General features: G+C 40.5%; 2 protein-coding genes and 1 long non-coding RNA gene across 4 annotated transcripts in view; 1 reads left to right on the top strand and 2 right to left on the bottom strand.

Annotated features, from left to right (window-relative positions):
* LOC123501075 overlaps positions 1-885 on the bottom strand; it is a 943-nt gene extending 58 nt beyond the window's left edge. Inside the window, exons 1-2 of one of the 2 annotated variants that reach the window (XR_006673550.1) lie at positions 290-885; positions 1-172 (exon numbers count right to left, since the gene is read on the bottom strand). The exon at positions 1-172 is cut by the window's left edge and continues 58 nt beyond it. This is a non-coding gene — a long non-coding RNA (uncharacterized LOC123501075). The remainder of the gene's footprint in view (positions 173-289) is intronic. The other variant, XR_006673551.1, reaches the window with a different exon arrangement.
* A 1339-nt stretch (positions 886-2224) lies between these two features.
* LOC123499782 lies at positions 2225-3533 on the bottom strand. The gene is made up of 3 exons (XM_045248260.1): positions 3297-3533; positions 3022-3207; positions 2225-2866 (listed from the first exon to the last, which is right to left on the bottom strand). The coding sequence occupies exons 1-3, from the start codon at positions 3531-3533 to the stop codon at positions 2225-2227; spliced, it is 1065 nt and encodes a 354-aa protein (XP_045104195.1).
* A 13618-nt stretch (positions 3534-17151) lies between these two features.
* On the top strand, positions 17152-20723 carry LOC123499778. The gene is made up of 4 exons (XM_045248248.1): positions 17152-17323; positions 17804-17907; positions 18196-18313; positions 18770-20723. Exons 1-4 carry the CDS (start codon positions 17152-17154, stop codon positions 19177-19179), a joined length of 804 nt encoding a protein of 267 aa, XP_045104183.1. The 3' UTR covers positions 19180-20723.
* Positions 20724-22503: the final 1780 nt, after the last annotated feature.

Genomic DNA, 22503 nt, shown 5'->3' with positions numbered 1-22503 from the left:
ATACCGAGAATCAATTTTATAATGCACATTCCTGTCGACTGCTACTACACCATTAAATACTAAAGAAATACATTATTATAACTTACACAGTGCCTCCCTTCCTAGCGTCCTGGTTACTGCTATGTTACAACACCTCGGATCCCACACGTTAAGTACCCAAAGCACCATCCAACTGTAACACAATATCGGAGTCAACGACTGCGGCCTACATAATTATTACAAATATCACCTCTATCGTGATGTCAACAAGTAATTACCTATACAATGAATACCAATCACCTGAACTCACATGAAGACATGAAGACATCTGTCTACTGGCAGGGTACATTCGTCACAATCCTTCACACCACTCGATCAACTCGCGTCTACTTGTGCACAAGCAGGGGCACAAGCACAACCCAGCTGTAACGCAACGTCGGCCTCAAACACCTCCTAATTATGTGTTACAAAGTCACTTTCCTCACTATATGTGAACAAGTAATTACACAATAAAGAACTAAATAAATAACAATAGTACAAAATTCACCAACACAAACTCACCTAACGACAGGATACTTCCGACACAATCACGTAACACCCCCAGCCAACGCAGTCCGTCGACTAATCACACCCCTCACCGACTAGGAACTGACCGAGCCTGCGTGAGCACCTGCCACGTAGCGTCCCTGCCACCTCATCACCCACAACCATGAAACGCTCACTTAATTAACAAAACATAAATAACCCTAGAAATACATTGTATGCCTTAATTTAATTCTTACAACACGTAATATAATATACATGACTACATACAAAAGTAATTGACACAATATTTCTCAATAGGTTTATAATTCCCCATCTAAGAAAACCTTTCCATGTAGGGATACTGAGTTATTCTCAGTACACTCCCCCAGCAAATTACATTCCTTGATCCTCAACAGGAAGAAGCAGCACCAATCGATGTACAGATCGGTTGATCAAGCGGTCCCCCTTTCCTTTATATATAGAATCAGAGCTCAAGTTTTTGTATCTTAATACCACATCTCTTATCTTGCCATCTCTACCTGGCTCAGCTTGACATACCTGTGCTAGTTTCCACTTTCCCCTTATCATCTCATTATCCTGGACTAATACAATATCTCCTTTCTTCAGATTTCTGTGTGCAGTATGCCATTTCTGTCTAACTGTTAATGTGGGAAGTAATCCTCATCCATCGCCTCCAGAACGATGTTATAATACTCTGAATAAGACTGAATCTTTTTCTCACATCAGTAGTATCAACCATAGGTCCATTTGGTACTTTGTTACTAGCGCGACCAAGCAGCAAGTCATTAGGACATAAGTAAGTACCCAAGTTTATATCATAACCCGGTTTGAGTCCTATTGGCCGTTCGTTCAACAAGTTTGCTACTTCAAATACCACTGTCTGCAGCTCACCAAAACTCAACACATTTTCTCCAATGGCAATGACCAATAGTCGCTTCACTGACTTAACGAGAGCCTCACACACTCCATTCTGCCATGGTGCGTCTGCTGATTTGTTGAAAGACCATGCTGTTCCCTGATGTGAGCCAAACTTTGATATCTCAGTGACATTCCATCTGGAAGTCATATCCTAATTTCCTTACTGGCAGATGTTAACTGCGTTCCCATGTCAGAGTGGATTGTGTGAGGATATCCTCGTACTGAAACAAATCGCCGGAACGTACTTAGAAAACTGTCAGTATCATATCCTCCGCCAGGTCAATGTATGCAGCACGACTAGTGAGACAAGTAAATATCACGCCATACACCTTTGATCTTACTCTACGTTTAACAGTATCTCTTATCATCATCGGGCCAAATAAGTCCAGCGAGGTGTTGAAGAAAGCAGGCGCAGGTTTTAAACGCTGCTCTGGGAGCTGTCCCATTTGTTGTTCCATCCTTACTTTGTCAGTCTTCTTGCAGATACCACATTTCTCCTTTACTGACTTTATTACCCTGCGTGCTCCTGGAACCCAAAATTTTACTTGCAGCTTTGCCAAAGTCATGTCCACGCCACCATGATCGAGGTTGTGGAGATGATGGATATATAGTCTAGTGAAAGGATGTTTTCTCGAGAGCAGTATAAACTGATTATGATTCCAACTGTCCTTTAGCCACTGGCTAATCCTTTCTCCGACTACAATTATCCCATTTTCATCTTTACTAGGTCCTAGCCTTGCGAATCTTCTTTCCCAGTCTATGAACTCCTTCTGCACCATTTTCACCCAGTAATGTTCTGCTTCCTTAGGTTCTCAGATGTAATGTTCTGCAGTATGTTGTGGAAAGTTTTCTTCTTGCAGATGGACAAGACGATTGCAGTAGTGTTGATCATTTTCTCATAAGAACTGAAACTTTCAATGTCTATTAGGGATTGTTTAGTGTTCTGATTACTCTCAGTTTTACATGAAAGTGATGTGCCATTCCTATCAGGAAGCCCTCGCACATAGGGTTGACTGATTGGCCATTCTTCGACAGGAAGAGTCAAATACTCTGGTCCCTTCTGCCATACAGAATCGGACCTCAAACTCAGAGGATGCTGGGGACGTGTGGCGCAGTCGGCAGCGTTATCATCTGAAGCCACCCACCACCATTCACTGGGGTCTGTATGCGTTTGGATCTCTGCGATTCTTGTGGCCACGAATGTTTCAAATCCATGAGATTCTTTCTGTATCTGTGATCGCACGATCTGTGAGTCAACTAAATGGAACACTCGTTCAACTACAAACCTTGACTCCTTCTCGATTGTCTTACGTAACCTAGAAGCCAGCACGGCTGCGCAGAGTTCAAGCCTTGGAATAGTCATTTGTCGTAGGGGAGCTATTCTACTTTTGGCTGCAAGTAACTGGGCCGAGTGTGTGCCATCCTGTAATTGAAAATGAACATATGCACAAGCTGAGTAAGCAATATTACTAGCATCCGCGTACACAACAAGCGTAGGTTTACCGATTGCTGAATCCGGTTTAATGCATCTCTGGAATTTTATTTTCTCTAGTGCAAACATGTTTTAAATAAGCACACCCATTCCCCATACACATCATCAGGAATTGGATCGTCCCAACCCAGCGTTTGCTCCACTCCGTCTTGTTCCCGTTTCAAAGTGATGAGTTTTCTCAGTAGTAGTTTGCACTGGACTGTGAAAGGTGTCAGTAAGCCCAGAGGGTCATATAGTGAAGCCACTTGACTCAGAACCATTCTTTTGTCAAACTGCTCGGCAGTTTGTGTGTTATTTCATCTGCTGTGAGATCAGGCCCAGGGCGGACATTCTTGCACCTTTTTGAGAAGTTGATTCTTACTTTGAAGGAAAACTGATCCTCCTTTGGCTCCCATATCATGCCCAGCACTTTCTCGACCTCGGTATCAATTACTTTCACATCCTCTGTCATGTCATGGTGGCCCGAAATCACCCATTGCTTTATTTGAAATCCTCCCTCCTTAAGGATTTCATCTGTGGCATTTATTTTGCTATAGGTTTCTGAGATGGTCTCACATGAATGGAGAATGTCATCGACATAGGAATCATTAATGATCATGTCGGATGTTTCAGGATATTTATTTTTGAACATTTTCGCTGTCATGTGTAGCGCTGTTATGGAAATTATGCCACTTGGTCTGTCTCCGAAGGTCACTGTTTGCAAACAATAGTGGTCTGGTTCTCTGTTAGGTTCATATCCTCCATAGGAACCTGTGCGTCATCTGGTCCAGCTCCGAAATGAGCACAGAATTATACATCTTACTTATGTCTCCTGCCATTGCCACTGGTTTCTGATGAAACCTTAGTAAAATACCCCATAGATCTCTTAGCACATCAGGACCCTTGGCATAATATTCATTCAGGATGTGGCCCATGTAGGAGGCAGATGAATTGAATACAATCCTGATGGGTGTGGACTTTGATTCTGGCTTCAGTACTTCATGATGAGGTAGGTAATGTACAGGGCCTTTATAATTCTTGATTTCCTCTTTGGTCAGTTTCCTGGCTACTCCACGTGACACCATGTCCTGGATTTGGTCACTATACGCCTCTGCATATTCCCTTCCCCTTTTGGCTAATCTCTTTTCTGTGGAATACAACCTGGCCACAGAAACTGATATGTTGTTAGGTAGCTTCTCTGGTGGTTTAATCCATGGGTATGCTGCAGTCCATCGCCTGGTCTGCTTGTCATGAGACAATCCTTGTGTGATGAGGGCCAGTTCCCTCTCCTCCTTAATACTGTATTTATTGCCCCCCAGTGGGCACTTCCCGCATCTGCAGCCACCACACTTTGGATTACAGTAGGTTCCCAGGTTATCAACAGCAAAAAAATCATCTAGTCTTTTCGTTAAGCTAGCCTTTGGTTCCACAGACAAGTCATTAACATTGGACACACTGGTCATATGACTAATGCGGACACAAACATTAGTGTTGTCAACGAATCCAACTTTTAGCAAGGGATGAGAGCCCCTAATACAGTAACCGAAGGGCCCTCGCATGAGCTGGAGACTTCCTACTGTCCTCACCACTGATGGTAATAATTCACAGTAATCAGATCCTATTAGCAAATCAATTTTCCCATGTGGACGTTCAATATCCTTATCTTGCACACCTAATAGAGTGGCTACACTTCTTGTGTCTACCGGATACGTTTCTGAGGTGATTTCGGCGATTCCGCAAGCCTTGAGTACTCGTACTTCACCATAGCAATCACTGAGTGGTACATCATATTCCCGAGTCTCCATCTTCGTGCACTCATTACCTACTTTAGTCACCGTTAGGTTTATACTTCTTCCCTTCAATCCTAAGTGTTTGGCCATTCTGTTGGTTATCAGAGTCATATTACTACCGGGGTCCCACAGCGTGGTCACTGGACGTGTATGGCTGTACACAGAGTTTATCATCAATAGTACCCCATCTCGGGATAGCAGGTTACTATTTATGTTGGGAGGGGGCGCCTGGTGAAACAGTCCAACACAAACTTACCTAACGACAGGATACTTCCGACACAATCACGTAACACCCCCAGCCAACGCAGTCCGTCGACTAATCACACCCCTCACCGACTAGGAACTGACCGAGCCTGCGTGAGCACCTGCCACGTAGCGTCCCTGCCACCTCATCACCCACAACCATGAAACGCTCACTTAATTAACAAAACATAAATAACCCTAGAAATACATTGTATGCCTTAATTTAATTCTTACAACACGTAATATAATATACATGACTACATACAAAAGTAATTGACACAATATTTCTCAATAGGTTTATAATTCCCCATCTAAGAAAACCTTTCCATGTAGGGATACTGAGTTATTCTCAGTACAGTAACCCTCTTTCATATAGACTGTCTCTCTATTACCCTGTGGCCTTTCAAATTTGGATTCCTTAGCAAAGACCTCCTGGAATTTATTATTTAATAGTTCTGTCATAGTTTTTGGGTCTTCCACCATCTCGTTCTCTCCTTTTAACTTTTCTATTGTTTCTTTTTGCCTAATATTTCCATTTATGAATCTGTAGAACAATTTTAGTTGCTCCTTACATTTTTTGACTGTCCTTTTCTTAGTTCGTTTCCTCTTCCTTCCTCACCTTAACATATTCATTTCTCGCTGCCTTGAAGTTTTCTTTATTTACTGGATTTCTATTTCTCCTCCACCTTTTCCATGCTCCATCTCTTTTCTCCTTTGCCCTAGCACACCTTGTGTTAAACCAATCTTTCTTTCCTTCTTCTTTAGGTCTATATTTCGGGACATATTCCCTTACTCCTGTTTTTGTATATTTCCAAAAGTAAGTTGTATTTATCTTGCACCATCTCTTGGTTTTCCATCTCTTCCCAGTTTATGTTTTTAAAATAGTTCTTGAGATTCTCAATATCAGCCTTTCTGTAATTTAATCAGTCTCCTTTGTATGAATCGTCTCTATCTTCCTTTTCCTCTTCTATATCCATTTCTAATATTACATGGTCGCTCTTTCCCAATGGGCACTTATATCTTATATCATCTTTCATATGTAAACCCCTTGTAAAAATTAGATCCAATCTCGCCGGCTCGTCGATTCCTCTGAATTTTGTGTTTTCCTTTACTCTTTGGTCCATCATATTATCTATCATTAGGTTCAGGAATCTTTCTCCCCCAGGCTTCTTACCCCATACCACTTTCATAATTTTCCCAGTCCACTTCTTTACAGTTGAAATCTCCTACTAATATCACTTTTCTCCTTTCTTTAATGATTCTCGTTAGACTCCTTTTTGTGTCATCTATTATGTCTTTATATTCTTGATTGGTCCATGAATTTGTTTTTGGTGGCACATATGTTACAGTGATTGTTAATTCTTTTTTTTTTTTATTAATATGCATCTTAACATACAATACTTCTGCTTTTCCTTCCCCATATTCCACTTGGTTTATCACCATCTCCTTCCTTAACATTATCATGACTCCTCCTCCTTTACCCCCTCTGTCTCTCCTCCATACATTATATCTATTATCCAAGTCTATTTTGATTGCCTCATTTAGTTTTGTTTCAGCCAGGCATACAATATCCGGATTTTCTTTCTTTATGTAATCTCTTAATTCTAATTTACTTGATAAAACCCTGTCTATGTTTGTATACATCATTTTTAGTCTCTTGCCCTCATCACTTTTAGTTAATCTTGTTTCACTTTTTCCTCTTCCTTCTCTTTTATATACCATTTTCTTATCCTGTCTCCTAGAATTCTCCAAAAAAATGCCTTTTTTTTTTTCTCTTCTGACCTTCATTTTTTTCCCTTACTACTGCAGCCAGTTCATTGTATCTCTTCCTTTCTTCCTCATTTCTATTTTTCTTTATATATATATATATATATCCTTGCAACCTTCTGTTTCTCTGAGTTATGTTGTTCTATATAGTATTTCTTCTGTTGCTGCTTGTGATTTTAGTAGTCTACTATCTTAATTGGTCTCGTTGTTCCTTCTTGATATGGTCCCATTCTGTTTATTTCTTCTACTTCCTCTTCTAAGTTCTGCCTATCTTCGTCGTTTAGATTTTTTAGTAGGTCTTTGACTGATTTCATTTCTTCTTTTACTGTGTGTGTGTGTGTGTGAGTGTATTTACCTATTTGTATTTACCTATCTGTGATTACAGGGCCCGAGCCATAGCTCTCTATGTCCTGTCTCTTTGTTCACACTTGTCCAATTTTTCCATCATTTGACTGACACTCGCCGCACACACCACATCCATGCTCAGTTTGTTCCATGCATCAATGCTCCGATACGGGAAGCTATACTTCTTGATGTCGCTCGTGCAGGAGTCCTTCAGTATTTTCTTTGGGTGTCCTCTTAGGTAATTACTGGATGCCATCGTGATCAGGTTCTCCCTATCCAATATGTCCACTCCATGTACTATTTTGAACATTGTTATCATATCCCCTCTGACTCTTCTTTCTTCCAACATGCTTAATTCCAGCCTCTCCTCATATGGTACCTCCTTAAAGTCTGGTATCATTGTTGTTGCTAACCTTTGCACTCTTTCCAGTTTCTTGACATGTTTCTTCATGTATGGTGACCAAATTACTGATGCATATTCCAACTGTGGCCTAATCAGGGTGGTCAATATTTTCTTTATCATGTTCCCGTCCAGGTAATTAAATGCCCATCTTATACTTTGGAGCATGCTGTACGTTTTTCCAAATATTCTATTAATGTGCTTTTCTGGAGACAGATTACTCTGTACAGTCACTCCCAAGTCTTTTTCTTCACTGACTTCAATTACAGTCTTCCCCCCCCAGCTGGTAGTCTTTATATGGTCTATATTTACTTCTACCCATTCTCATTACACAGCTTTTGTTGGTATTGAATTCCATTTGCCACGTCCTGCTCCATTCATATATTTTGTCCAAGTCCTTCTGCAGTATATTAGTCATGCATATTCCTCACACTCCTCATAATCTTTGCATCATCTGCAAACATATTCATATAACTTCTCACTCCCTCTGGCATGTCATTTATATAGATCAGGAACATGATGGGACCAAGCACTGAACCTTGGGGAACTCCACTGGTTACCTTCCTCCACTCTGACTTAACTCCCTTCACTACCATCCTCATTTCTCTACCTGTCAAATAATTTCTCTTCCACTCCGTCAGATTTCCCCTTATTCCTCCAATACTACTTAACTTCCACATCAATCTGTTATGTAGTACTTTATCAAATGCTTTTTTTAAGTCTAGGTATACACAATCAACCCATCCATCCCTCTCTTGTAAAATATCGGACCACTCGAGTAGAAACAGCAAATTTGATACACACGATTTCCCCTTTTCTAAAGCCAAACTGTTTCTCACTTAGTATTTCTTTGTTTACCAGGAACTCACACCACTTGCTTTTGATCACTTCTTCACATATCTTACACATAATGCTGGTCAAAGAAACAGATCTATAATTCAATGGTTCCATGCGACATCCACTTTTGTAGATTGGTACTACATTTGCTCTTTTCCATTCTACTGGCACCTGTCCCGTGTTGATAGATGTTCTTGTTAAATCTAAAATTGGATCTAGCAACTGCTCTTGACATTCTTTTAACATTCTTCCAGACACACCATCTGGTCCCATTTCCTTGTTAACATCTAATTGACTCAAAACTTTTGCAATGTCACTCTTTGTTACTATAATTTCTTGCATCCATCTTGTCACAGGTAACATCCGTTGATTGAATTGTGTTTCTTCTGTGAATACTTTGCAGAAATTCTTATTCAATTTTTCAACAATGACACTTGTATCTTCATATATATAATCTCCAACCTTTAATTTATCAACTGTTTCTTTTTTCTGTAATTTACCATTAATGAATTTATAAAACATTTTGGGATCACTTTCACAATTTTCCACTATTCTCTGTTCAAATTCTTGTTGTGCCCTTCTTCTCACTTGAACATATTTATTTCTTGCATTCCTATATGCTTCTCTCTCCACTTCCTCATTATTTCTCTTGTATTTTACCCATGCCTTTTCCTTCTCCCTTTTGCCTTGTCACAGGTTTTGTTAAACCATTGATCTCCCTTTAAGATTTTCTTAGTATATTTTGGCACAAAGTTCTCTGCGGCCTCACTATATTTCCATAAATTTTTCATATTTTAACTGCATGTTTGTTTCCTGGTACATTTTGGACCAATCCACATTTCCAAAGTAATTTCTCAACTCCTTATATCTTCCCTTAGCATAATTTAGGCATTCCTCCTTGTATCCAACTTCATTATCTTTGCTGAACTCCACCTTTACCTCAAATTTCAATAATTCATGATCACTTCCCCAAAGGACACTCATGCTCAATCTCATTTTCTAGATTTACTCCCTTTGTGAATATCAAGTCCAGTCTCGACAGGGCATCACCCCTCCTTCCCCTTGTTGGATGCCTCACCCACTGTGTCATCAAATTTCCCACTGCATAATTTAATAGCTGCTCACCCCATTCTCCACCATTCCCCACTTCAAATTCCTCCCAATTGACGTCTTTACAGTTGAAATCTCCAACTATAACCATTTTGGCTTTCTTTGCAGCTTCATTTCTCATTCTTTTCAATGTGCTTTCCACCATACTATGATAATGATCATTTGACCATGCACTTGTTTTTGGTGGTACATATACAGTTACAATATTGATATCTTGCCTTCCATCGGTCACCACCACACCCACCACTTCCTCCTCATCTCCTCCAAGGCACACATTTTGCACTATTAAGTCTTTTCTTGTTAACACAATTATTCCACCTCCACTTTTATTCACTCTATCTTTTCTCCACATTCTATAATTTCCCCCTCCAAACCAATCTATTTGTATATTTGGTCTCAATTTAGTCTCCACTATACACATAATATCTGGTTTATCCCTTATCAGATGGTCCATACACTTTAATCTTTTTGATAGGAAGCCGTCTATGTTAGTATATGGTACTCTTATGTCTTTCTTCCTTATCTGCTCCTTTGTCTGGTCTTTTACTCCCTCTCTTTTGTCCACCACTTCCATTCTTTGTCGTTTCTTATTTTCCAAAAAAATTTCTTCTGTTCTTACCTCATTCCTCTCTCTCACCTCTGTCACCATTTCTCTCATCTTTGCCCTTTCCTCCTGCGGCATATTTCTTCTTACATAAATCATGTTTGTCTCTTGAGAATTTTTCAGCTTCCATGCATTTCTCAATATCTGCTCAGCAGCTACTTGGGATTTTAATGTTATTTTCATGGCTCTAGACTTTCCTTCTTCATACTTTCCCAATCTCATATATTCCTCAACTTCTCCAAATGCATTTTCTTCTTCCGTGTGTGTGTGTGTGTGTGTGTGTTTCACTGTTTGATCTGCTGCAGTCTCTGACGAGACAGCCAGATTCTCCCACAACGAGCTCAGAGCTCATTATTTCCGATCTTCGGATAGGCCTGAGACCAGGCACACACCACACACCGGGACAACAAGGTCACAACTCCTCGATTTACATCCTGTACCTACTCACTGCTAGGTGAACATCTACTGAAAGGAGACACACCCAAATATCTCCACCCGGCCGTGGAATCAACCTCTCCTGTGTGTGTGTGTGTGTGTGTGTGTGTGTGTGTGTGTATTTACCTAATTGTACCTAATTGTAACATACGGGAAAAGAGCTATGCTCGTGTTGTCCCGTCTCCATATCTATTAATGTCCAGCTTTTCTTAAAATCATGAATATTCCTTGCGTTGACCACTTCCACGTCTAAACTATTCCATGCTTCCACCCTTCTATGAGGGAAGCTATATTTTTCACATCTCTCCTATAAGTGGCCATTTTAGTTTTTTCCCATGCCCTCTCGACATTCTTTCATTCCACATACACAGATCTTCCCTATCCATTTTTCCATGCCAATCATCACTCTGTATATTGCTATCAGGTCTCCCTTTCTCTTCTGTTTTCCAGGGTCGGAAGTTGCATTCTTTTCAGTCTGTCTTCATAAGTCAAATCTCTTAAGTCAGGCACCATTTTGTTGCAGCCCTCTGTACTTTCTCTAGTTTCCTTATGTGTTTCTTTAAGTTCGAGCCCACTGTATTGTTGCATATTCAAGCCTCGGTCTTATCATTGCAGTAATTATTTTCTTCATCATTTCTTCATCTAAATATACGAACGCCACTCTTATGTTCCTCAATAAGTTCAATACTTCTCCAATTATTTTGTTTATATGTCTCTCTGGCGATAGGTCATTGGTAATTGTCACCCCAAGGTCTTTTTCTTCATGACTGGTTTTATGTCTTCATTTCCTATCTTGTACATACTCCTGATTCTTCTTTCACTCTTGCCAAACTCTATTTTCTTGCATTTTGTCGTGTTGAACTCCATTTGCCATGTACAGCTCCATTTCCATATTCTGTCCAAGTCTTCCTGGAGTAGTTCGCAATCTTTGTCACATCTCACTTTTCTTAACAATTTTGCATCGTCTGCAAATAGGCTCACATAACTGGACACCCCATCCACCATGTCATTTATGTAGACCGCGAACATTACTGGTGCCAACACTGATCCCTGTGGAACTCCACTCTCCACCAATCCCCATTCTGATGGTCTGTCCTTAATTATTGTTCTCATTTCTCTTCCTACCAAAAGTCTTCCATCCATTTTAGTAAACTGCCATGCACTCCTCCTACCATTTCAAGTTTCCAGATCAGTCTCCGGTGTGGTACCTTATCAAAGGCCTTTTTTAAATCCAGATATATTCCATCAGCCCAACCATCTCTTTCCTGTATTACATCTATCACCCTCGAATAGTAACATATCAGGTTTGTCGTGCATGAACGCCCTTTTCTAAAACCAAATTGACACTCACAAAGTATGTCATTTTTCTCCAAGAAGTCTGTCCATCTATTCTTCACCACCCTCTCACACATCTTAGCTACCACACTTGTAAGTGACACTGGTCTATAGTTCAATGGGTCTCTCTTGTTACCTGATTTATAGATTGGGACAATGTTAGCTCTTTTCCAGTCTTGGGGCACTACACCTTCCCTTAATGAGGCATCAATTACTTCACAAACTTTTTCTGCCAATTGCTCCTGCATTCTCTTAAAATCCATCCTGATACCCCATCAGGTCCCACAGCTTTTCTCACTTCTAAACTCCCCATCATGTTCTTGATCTCCTCCACAGTTACTTGAAACTCCTTCATAATCCCTTTCTGTTCCATTACCAGTGGTTTGTCAAAAGCAGTCTCCTTTGTGAATACCTTCCGAAAGCATCCATTCATAGCCTCTGCCATTTCCTGGGATCTTCACTGCATACTCCATTTACTTCTAAACTTTCAATACTTTCTCTATTTTTGATGTTGTTGTTCACATGTCTGTAAAAAGCCTTGGTTGGTCTTTACATTTATCAATTATATCCTTTTCTTGTTTCTTTCTTTCTTCTCTTCTAATCAACACATATTCATTTCTTGCTCTTTTGTAACTTTCCCACTGCTTAATCCGTCTTTTCCTTCTCCACCTCTTCCATGCATCCTCTTTTCTTGTTCTAGCCTTTTCACATCTATCGTTAAACCAGTCCTGCTTTCCAACTTCTCTATGTTGTCTTATTGGTACAAATTTTTCTCACCTTCTTTGTATATTTTTATAAATTCCTTCCACTTTTCATTTGCTCCTTAGCACTCTTGAATTTCATCCAATTTGTCTCTTGAAAGAATTTCTTTAGGTTTCCAAAATCTGTCTTGGCATAATTCCATCTTCCCACTTTATATTCTTCATTTCTTCTAGATTTCTCTTCATCTATCACCTTGAACTCCAAAACTGCATGATCACTCTTTGCTAAAGGGCACTCCACCCTCATCTCCTCAATGACCATTGGCTCTGTACTAAAGACCAAGTCCAGTCTTGACGATGCTCCCTCTCCTCCAAACCTAGTATCTTCTTTGACCCACTGAGTTAACACATTTTCCATTGCCAGTGTCAATAGTGTATTTCCCATGTTGTCTCTGATCCTTCCATTGACCAGTCCTCCCAACACACCTCTTTACAATTAAAATCTCCCATCATTATAGTTCGTTCACAGCCACCCAACATTTCTTCCAGACATGTTCCTGTATCACTTATCATTTCTTCATATTCCTGTACTGACCATGCATTTGTCTTAGGTGGTACGTACACCACTATGTAGTGCCTCTTTTTCCTTCATTAGTTTCTGCTCTGATCTTTAGCACTTCTGCCTTTCCCATACCTTCTTTCACTTGATCCACCTTTATATCTTTTTAACCAGCAACATCACTCCTCCTCCCATCTTACCTACTCTATTTCTTTTCCAAACATTATATTTCCTTCTCCAACCATCATCAGGTCTTCTCCTCTCTCAGTTTTGTTTCAGTAAGACCCACAATATCTGGGTTCTTGTCCCTCAAGTAATCGTTGAGTTCTAAAATCCCGATATCACTCCATTTATGTTGGAATACATTACATTCCGCTCATACGTAAGTTTCTTTAGTCCTTTCTTGCTGTACTTTTCTGGGTTATGAACCACTTCCTCAGTCTCATATCCAAGATTCTCCAGAAAACTCTTTCTTCTCCTCTTCTGTCCTCTCTTCATTTTTTTCAAAGCCTCCTTTCTCAACTCATTTAACATTTCTCTTTCCTTTTCACCGAGATCTCTTCTCAACCAAATCTTCCTTGTTGTTTCCTGCTGGGCTAGCCTCCATGACTTCTCCACCAATTCATCTACATCCTTTTGTGACTTAAGTTTGATTCTTATTGGCCTCATACCTTCTCTTGTGAACTTTCCAATTCTATGGAAGTCCTCTATTTCTTGTACTAGGTCTTTTCCCTCCTCCTGCACCACATTAATGATATTATTTATCACCTTTTTTATGTTTTTCTCTCTCTCCATTTTACTCGGTGTCTTATCCTCCTCCACACCAAATATCACCACACATCTCTTTTTGTCTACAGTTTCCTCACCAATGTCTCATTTGACTTAATAACCTTCACCACTTTCTCAGCAATCTTCTCTTCTATGATCTGTTGATCTATAATTTCAGCAAGGCCCAAAGTTTTCTCCCAGACTCTTTGATTTCCTTTTCCAGACTTGCAACTTTGTAATTTACCTCCTTTCTTTCCACTTCCTGACTTTTTTTCCATTCAGCCTGCTTCTCCATCACTTTTCCTAGAGATTCTCCACATTTTCGCAATTCACTTTAATTAGCTTAACTTCCTCTTTCAGTGCTTCATTTTCCTTCTTCATATCGGCACAGTCTTTCTTTACATTGTCATAACTCGTTTCCAGGCCCCCATACTTTTCAAACAGTTTTTCAATTTTACCTTCCAACTCCAGAATTTTCTTCACATAAGCGCTCTTCTCCATTATTCCTTGAAATCCTGTGAAGTCTGATTCATCTTTCGAGTTCACGGCCGCCATGTTGCTCAGATGTAAACAAACCAGCTGATGGCTCAAACGCAGGCTACAGTTTATATTTACCTTCCTGGACATTATTTTGCTAATCAACAGTTAACATGACTATATGGAGACGGGACAAACATTACCAGCTCCTTTCCCACCTTGGTTACTCTTAGGCAATGGTAACTGTAGAATTAGAGATGATTGCTCTGAGCTCAGCGACCACCTCCGCCATCGACGATGTCCCGTGTGTGTGTGTGTGTGTGTGTGTGTGTGTGTGTGTGTGTGTGTGTGTGTGTGTGTGTGTATTTACCTATTTGTGTATTACAGGGCCCGAGCTAAGCTCTCTGTGTCCTGTCTCCTTGTCCATTCCTGTCATATCTCTCTTCATCTGATTGACACACACGCGTCAACGACATCACTGCTCAGTTTATTCCACTTATCAATGCTACGATGCGGAAACTGTATTTTCTCACGTCATTTAGACAGATGTCTTTTATTAGTTTTTTTCCATGTCCTCGGAGATGATTACTTGTGGTCACCTTTATCAACTCTCTGTCCAGTATGTCAATCTTGTTCATCAATTTATACATAGTTATCATATCTCCTCTTGTTCTTCTCTCTTCTAATGTGGTCAACCCCAGCTTCCTCAGTCTTTCCTCATAGTCTAACTCCTTGAGTCCTGGTACCATCCTTGTTGCCAGCCTCTGTACCCTTTCTACCTTCTTTACATTTTTCTTAATATGTGGTGACCAGACACAAGCTGCATATTCTAGCTGGGGTCTTATTAAGGTACATAATATCTTTTTCATCATTCCTTCATCTAGGTAGTGGAATGCAAGGCCAATATTTTGAAGCATGATATATGTTTTCCCAAAAATCTTGTTAATGTGTTTGTCTGGTGACAAAGTGTTTTGCACGGTTACTCCTAAGTCTTTCTCCTCATTGGTCTCTTTAATTTTCTCATCACCCAGTTTGGTCTGTATCTACTTCTTCCCATTTTCATAACATGGGTCTTGTCTATATGAAATTCCATCTGCCACTCCTTACTCCACTCATATATTTTATCAAGATCTTCCTGTAACTTGTTACAATCTTCCACCTTCCTTGCTCTCCTCATAATTTTAGTATCGTCCGCAAACATGCTCATGTAACTGTCAATTCCTACTGGCATATCATTAACATAAATCAAAAACATGATGGGACCAAGCACTGACCCTTGTGGAACTCCACTGGTTACCTTCTTCCACTCGGACTTCCTTCCTCTCACCACTGTTCTCATTTCTCTTCACACTAAGTAATTTTCCATCCATTTTCCTAGTTTATCATTTACTCCTCCAATCTTCTTTTGTTTCCACATCAGTCTATTGTGTGGTACTTTATCAAAGGCCTTTCTCAAGTCCAGGTAGATAGCATCCACCCATCCCTCTCTATGTTGTAGTATTTCAGTCACTCTTGAATAAAAACATAATAAATTGGATATGCACGATCTTCCTTTTCTGAAACCAAACTGTCTTTCACTCAGGATGTTTTCACTCTCTAGATGCTCACTCCACTTAGCTTTAATTACTTCTTCACATACCTTGCACAATATACTAGTCCTTTTCCATCTCTTATTTTTCCTTGAATAGCTCTTTATTCGCTATCGTTAACAAATAGATCTCTTTTTTTGAACGAATCATTCTCGGCTATAACTCTATCCAGTTTTTCTTCTATGGACAAAATGTTTAGGAACTTACTTTCCAGTGCCTGGATTCTTGCATCCATATCTAATTTCTCCAGTCCTCTTGGAGTAGTTACAAAACCTTCAAAATCCTTGGGTTGCCTAGGAGTAGCCGCCTTGTTTGTTATCGTCAGCTGATTACGGTCAAAACAATCACCGCCCACACACTCCTCTCAGGGACCACTCTCCATATCCCTCACTTTCAACACTATGCGACAGTAGGACATCAACAGGACACTAACTCAGAGGTACCCGGGCCCTGTAACACCATAGGTACGAGGGGAAGTCAAAAAGTTCTCCAATTTGAGTATTTATTTCAAAGGAATGAAAGTTACAGCCACATCATTTTTCGATGTAATTACCCTTGACTTGAATACACTTGCTCCACTTGTCTCGAAGACTCTGGATTCCTGCTAGCCAGAAGGACTTCAACTGCTCCTCCAACCACGTCGTCACAGCCTCCTTTACCTCATCATCATCGTGGAACCTCCGCCCCCGCAACGAGGACTTGAGCTGGCGGAACAGAAAGTAGTCACTGGGGCCAGGTCAGGACTGTAGGGTGGATGATTTAGCTGCTCAAAGCCGCAGTCCCTCAGAGCAGCCTGGGCACGCCGGGCCTTATGGACCGGAGCGTTGTCGTGGAGAAGAAGGACACCACGGGTCAACTTGCCCCTTCTCTTCTGACGGATAGAGTCCCTCAAGTGACCGAGTACTCCGGCGTAGTACTCCCTGTGATCGTAGATCCGCTGGCAGGAAGTCCACCAGCAGCACTCCCTCGGCGTCCCAGAAGATGGTGGCCATGATCTTGCCAGCTGATGGGTCCGAAATTTGAGTGGTGTAGGGGATCCCTTGTGTTTCCAAGTCATGCTCTCGAGCTTTGTCTCCGGTCCCAGTGGTGAACCCACGTTTCATCACCTGTCATGACCCTCGACTCAAATCCCGCTGGGTCTGCATTGTACAGAGTCAGTAGCTCCTCCGAACTTGTGCGGCGCTGAAGGCGATCATGCGGAGAAAGTTTTCGGGGCACCCAACGAGCAGAAACTTTGCTCATGCCCAGGTGATGATGAATAATGGTACAACGCTTCCATGAGAAATTCCAGTCTCCAACGAAATTTCTTCCACCTTCACTCGCCGATTTTCCATGATCATTGCCTCTACACGATCAACCATGTCTTCAGAGGTCGCCTCGGAGGGGCGTCCCACACGGGGGTCATCTTCAAGAGACTCACGGCCATGACGAAATTCCTTGTGCCAGCGGGTGACTGTTGCATACGAAGGGCAGTGTCGTTGTACACCGCAACCAGCCTGTCGTAGATCTCCTTTGCGTTCTTCCCCTCTTTTGTCAAGAACTTGATCACTGCACGGTATTCGATCTTGTCCATTGTTGACGTCTACTGCCATCTGCATCCACTGGTCACTCCCTTAAGACTGAGCAGGGAGCAAAGGAGCGGAGCGGTTCTGTTTGTGAACTTGTCAGAACCTAACCTAACCAGACACAACAGGACACGAGTGGGTGAGCTAAATAACATACCGAATTGCAGAACTTTCTGACCGCCCCTCGTATTTTCACTTCCCATCCGCAGCCGGAGACGAGCCGTCCTCTCTCAGCGACAGTGAATGTGTGTGTGTGTGTGTGTGTGTGTGTGTGAATTATCACAAAAATGTAGAGGAAAATAGAAGGAGCTTAGTATGTAGCCATAACATATGATAAAGTAAGGTGTGCATTTCTATCTTTCAGCATTATCCTTTGATGAGGAGTTACCAGGGAATATTACCAAGCCCTTCCTGCTGCAGAAGCATGCCAAGGTGAGGGAGGCAGCCCTGGAGGACACACACAGCAAGGTGAGGGCAACACACAGGATATGGTTTGCCATTCGTTCTGAGGCAATGCTGTGCTGCACACCAGTAGTTGGTTTTGTTTCTCCTTTTCCTGTTGTTATGATTCTCTCTCTCTCTCTCTCTCTCTCTCTCTCTCTCTCTCTCTCTCTCTCTCTCTCTCTCTCTCTCTCTCTCTCTCTCTCTCTCTCTCTCTCTCTCTCTCTCTCTCTCTCTCTCTCTCTCTCTGGTACAATATTTTTTAATGCCAGGAACATTGTAATGTACACAAGGTGACACTTGCGTTGTTTGCAGATTTACTTGGATTCAAAAATAATGAAATACTTGGATAAACTTGGGCTTCAAGTGGAAAGGGTGACGGATAAAATATCTTCCTCAGGAAGAAAGAAAAAGAAGGCAAAACAGAAGAAAGGTTGGTGTGTGTTTTTTTTTTTGTGCAAGAGGGCAAAAAAGGATTAAAAAGACCCACTTTTAACTGCAAGTTCCCTAAAAGAAAGACAGAAAAATGTCTTGAAACCTCCTTAATAAAAGAAATCAAGTCATAGGAAGATGGAAGTACAGAAGCAGGCAGGGAGTTCCAGAGTTTACCAGAGAATGATTGAGAGTAATGGGTAACTCTTGTATTAGAGAGTTAGACAGAATAGGGGTGAGAGAAAGAAGAAAGCCTTGTGCAGCGAGGCTGCAGGAGGAGGGGAGGCATGCAGTTACCAAGATCAGTAGAGCAGTTAGCATGAAAATAGCATTTAAAGTTTGCTTGTCTGCCTGAGGTTCTCATCACAGTTTTTGTGAAATACTAATTTATTGATTATGATTGTTTATGATTGTTTCTGCTTCCATGTTCAAGATTAACAGTGAAATTTTCTGACAGTGTATGTGGCGAGACAGTCCAGCAGGGCTAGGCATGGCAGCAGCAGCAGATTGCCGTCAGTAAAGCCTTCAAAGAGGAGAGGCCTTGTCAAGTCCACTTTTAGCATGGTGGCGGACCACAGAGACACAAGGAGTGTCCATGAGAGGATAAGTATGCAGGTGGATGAATCATCAAGCCAGTCCGTCATAGGTGGTGGTCCTTCAGGTTTGGTGCACAAACCACAGCGCTTGTTCAGTAATATCGACATTGCCTGGCAACTTAAGAGCTATGACCAGCAACCTGCTCACTCACAGAGGTACACAAGCAATGCATTAATGACATACCATCAGCCAGATCAGTATCAGTTTAATCTTACTCGTAATGAGTTTTGGGGAGATTACTCTGTGAACATGTTTCCATGGAGCCAATAGGGTTAGGGAAGCTGCACTGGCCACTGACAATGCTAGCTGACTGGTTTTCTCCAAGAGATGCTAAGCTGGACTCAAGTAGTACATGCTCAGTTTGTGGCAGTTCATTTATTTCATCAGTCTTTGTAGTATATAGATGGTTAAGTAACAAAGTTTTATGTTTATAGTAGAATGATTCTTAATTTGACCTCAGATATCCAAAGACACTACATGAGAAGTTTTCAAGACGAGATTGAAGTAAGTAATAAGAAATGAATGATCTTGAATTCCACTTGCATAATTCACAGATGATTTCTGTACTGTCTTTAACCTGTGTGGCCTCTACTGTCCACCAGGCAGCAGCCAATTGCTATGTAGGAAATTAGTATTTATAAAAATCTGGTTCTGGATAAAGTAACCTACTCTGAGTGCCTCCTGTCTGAATTTGTCTGATGCTCCTAAGTTAGACACAACAGCGTAGGAATGTGGCAGTAGACGTCACTATTGGCAACATGTAATTGGCTGCTGCCTTGTGAGTAAGAGAGGATGCAGAAATAACAATTGATAACCAGTAGTAAATCCCAGTTGTTTAAATTTTCATATAATGTGAATTAAACTGTTAAGAAAACTGTTTATTTAGTAGTGCCTGGCAACAATTGTATTGGTTATCCTCACCACACCTGTCTCAGAGCTGCATGCTTATGTATTCCGATTGACATGTTTGTTTGCCTTTTGTTAAAGACAGACTTGGTTCATTGGTTATATAATTGCACTATAGCATAGAGAGACTCCTTTGCAATGTAGTGATTTGTTTTAGTAGTAGTTAAAAGACCGTGAGAAATAATGATTGTAATAAACATTTTTGGGGTATTATGTCATTGAATCGGTCAAATTTTGATGATTTGATCTTGTTGCATTTATTGCATGGTCCAATGGTGCCAAGTTGAATGGTATATCATGAGTAAGAGATTGGTTATGGTGTGGAGAGTGCATCAACAGTGCTGAGACAATTGTTAGCGAGAAGATATTAGGTGCATGAGCAAAGGATGCTATTACACAGAGACGCTGTTACAATGCTGCCAAGGCACTGCAGCACACCTTGCTTGAACAGTCCTCTAGTCTTGCCCATGGGTCTTGGTTAAGTGGGATTTTGCAGTACCATCTCTTGTCTATTCTTTCATTGATTTCAACTCAAATCTAAGATATTTCTATAACTTGTTACCAGTTGGCCATCTCCTATATAACCATAGATGCTTGTCTTCTGCAATACTCAATTCCATAATGTTGGACACATGAAGAATGCTAGATTATAAATGTTTTGTTTTTGAGTAGTGCAAGTTCAAAAGATTTTCAGCCTTTATAAGTTACTATTCTGTCAATAGAAAGAAATATTGATCTGTAGAGAGTTTTCTTGAATATGGTAGTATGATTTTTATTAAGGAAGAAAGGGAAGGTAACATGTTTGTGAAAGACAAGAACGGCTTTGCACCTAGAGGAGAAACACACTCGGTGCCTTGCCTCTATTGCCTCACACCAGCAGCCTCCATTAATTAAAAAGCTTAGTACTACTACCCTTCTTTTTAACCTTTCAAAAATCTGAAGCACACTTTGTTGACAACTTGTTTTAGATCTCTAGAAATATTGACAGTTGCAGCAATTACTATATACTTGTTTAGTCAAATCGCTGAACAAGACAAATGAAACAGGGAGGAAAATTAAAATTAGTGAGGCTAACATGTACAAAGCAGGAGACAGACCAATCAGTGACAAGTTTGTACATTTGTATAAATCACATTGTGTAACATTACACAATTATGTAATTTTCTTTACATTGAGGATGGCATGGGCACAATATGCTCCACACTATACTCTCTACTCTACCCTTGCCATTCTTGTCACTCTGGAGGGAACTGATAGTCAGGTATTTGGCCTGAGAAGTCACCACTTGAGCTGTAATCAATTTATTATGTCTTGAACAATGTAAAAGGTTAATATACACTTACCTAAGAACTACATTAGTGCTCTATGAATTATATATACTTGTTTACAAATGAAAGGAATAAGTTGCAGGGTGAGTCCTGAACATTTGCATTGCAATGAAAATGTATTTATCCACATCTCAAATCATAGTGTAAGACCTTACACTAATGCATTACTGTGACCTGAATTGCCTCCTCCAGTCACATACCAATGAGAATCATCTGTGTGAGAAATTTTACCTGCAGGAAAATGAACAGGATGCATTTAAGTCCAGTCCTGACAGCTCTAGATGCCAGGTTTTTACTCTCAACCTAGCAAAGTGATTGTGGCACCTGTAACAAAACTGCACATTAATCTCCATCAAAACCAGCTTTATCAAAATTGCCCAGTTGAATTTACATTTAGCAGATTTTTTTTTTTTTTTTTTTTTTTTTTTTATTCCCCATCAATTTCCTTCTCATTTATTACATTCATCACTTATTTACACTAGAAAAATCCAATGCACGAATATTGGATATTATAATGTGCTTAGCATTGTAGAATGCCACAAACAACATTGTAAAATGACTGACCTTGCTAAATGTGAGTGTATACTAGAGACAAGTCATTGGGACTAACAGGCTGCCAGAGTTTACAAAAATTAAAGGCCTGATGACATGAAAGCCTACACTGTTATACAAGGCTGGAAAAAGAAAAAAATGAAAGGGAGAAGATGGCTAGAAAGCAACACTGAAATATAGGATGGACAGGGTGAGTAAGACTGAGCCACAAGTTTGTTGCAGCAATCAGTGTACACAATATACACATTATGTATGCTGTATTGACACCATAGGGACTATTTCTTTATGTGGCAAATGGAGGAGGGTCATAAGCACCTTCTTGGAGAGGCAGTTGTGAGTCTCCTTTTACCACAAAAAGAATTTATTTTGGCCGCCTGACATTAAGACTTCTGCACGTACTGTCCATACAACACGGCATAAAAAGAAATGCTATACCATCATGAATGTTTAATGTTTAGCACATTCAGGAAATCGTAGGTTTGAAATGAACAGGTTTGAAAACTTTATCACAGTAGTAACAAATAAGGCACTTAAGCCAAGGCTGGAAAAGGATCACAATGTTAAGCCTCTCGGAAGCTTTACCCTACAAAAATAATCAATATACTACTAGTACTACTCAAACTTCTAGGGTCTCTGGTGTCTGACCTGCCTGAGACACAGGCTCACAAGAGGAAATGGTTAACTACCTCATCATTATATAAATGGTTTTACTTCAAAATAATCACTTTGCATATTTTTGTATAATATTAGATCATTTTATAACTTGTTTGTATACTGCAGTACAATTTGTTATGGTTTGAGCTATTGT

The sequence above is a fragment of the Portunus trituberculatus genome, chromosome 8 (assembly GCF_017591435.1).
Source record: "Portunus trituberculatus isolate SZX2019 chromosome 8, ASM1759143v1, whole genome shotgun sequence".
NCBI lineage: Eukaryota > Metazoa > Arthropoda > Malacostraca > Decapoda > Portunidae > Portunus > Portunus trituberculatus.
Note: the sequence above shows the minus strand (reverse complement) of the source record. Positions and strands in the feature narration are given on the sequence as shown.

Excerpts from the sequence above, each read along its gene's own strand:
- LOC123499782 (XM_045248260.1), bottom strand. The coding sequence starts at position 3,533 with ATGATCATTAATGATTCCTATGTCGATGACATTCTCCATTCATGTGAG. Across the intron at positions 3,208-3,296 it reads AGGATCAGTTTTCCTTCAAA|TTTGACAAAAGAATGGTTCT; the intron begins GTAAGAATCAAC and ends ACTGCCGAGCAG. Across the intron at positions 2,867-3,021 it reads ATGATGTGTATGGGGAATGG|GATGGCACACACTCGGCCCA; the intron begins GTGTGCTTATTT and ends TTTCAATTACAG.
- LOC123499778 (XM_045248248.1), top strand. The coding sequence starts at position 17,152 with ATGAGAAATTCCAGTCTCCAACGAAATTTCTTCCACCTTCACTCGCCG. Across the intron at positions 17,324-17,803 it reads GAAATTCCTTGTGCCAGCGG|CATTATCCTTTGATGAGGAG; the intron begins GTGACTGTTGCA and ends TCTATCTTTCAG. Across the intron at positions 18,314-18,769 it reads GAAGGCAAAACAGAAGAAAG|TGTATGTGGCGAGACAGTCC; the intron begins GTTGGTGTGTGT and ends ATTTTCTGACAG.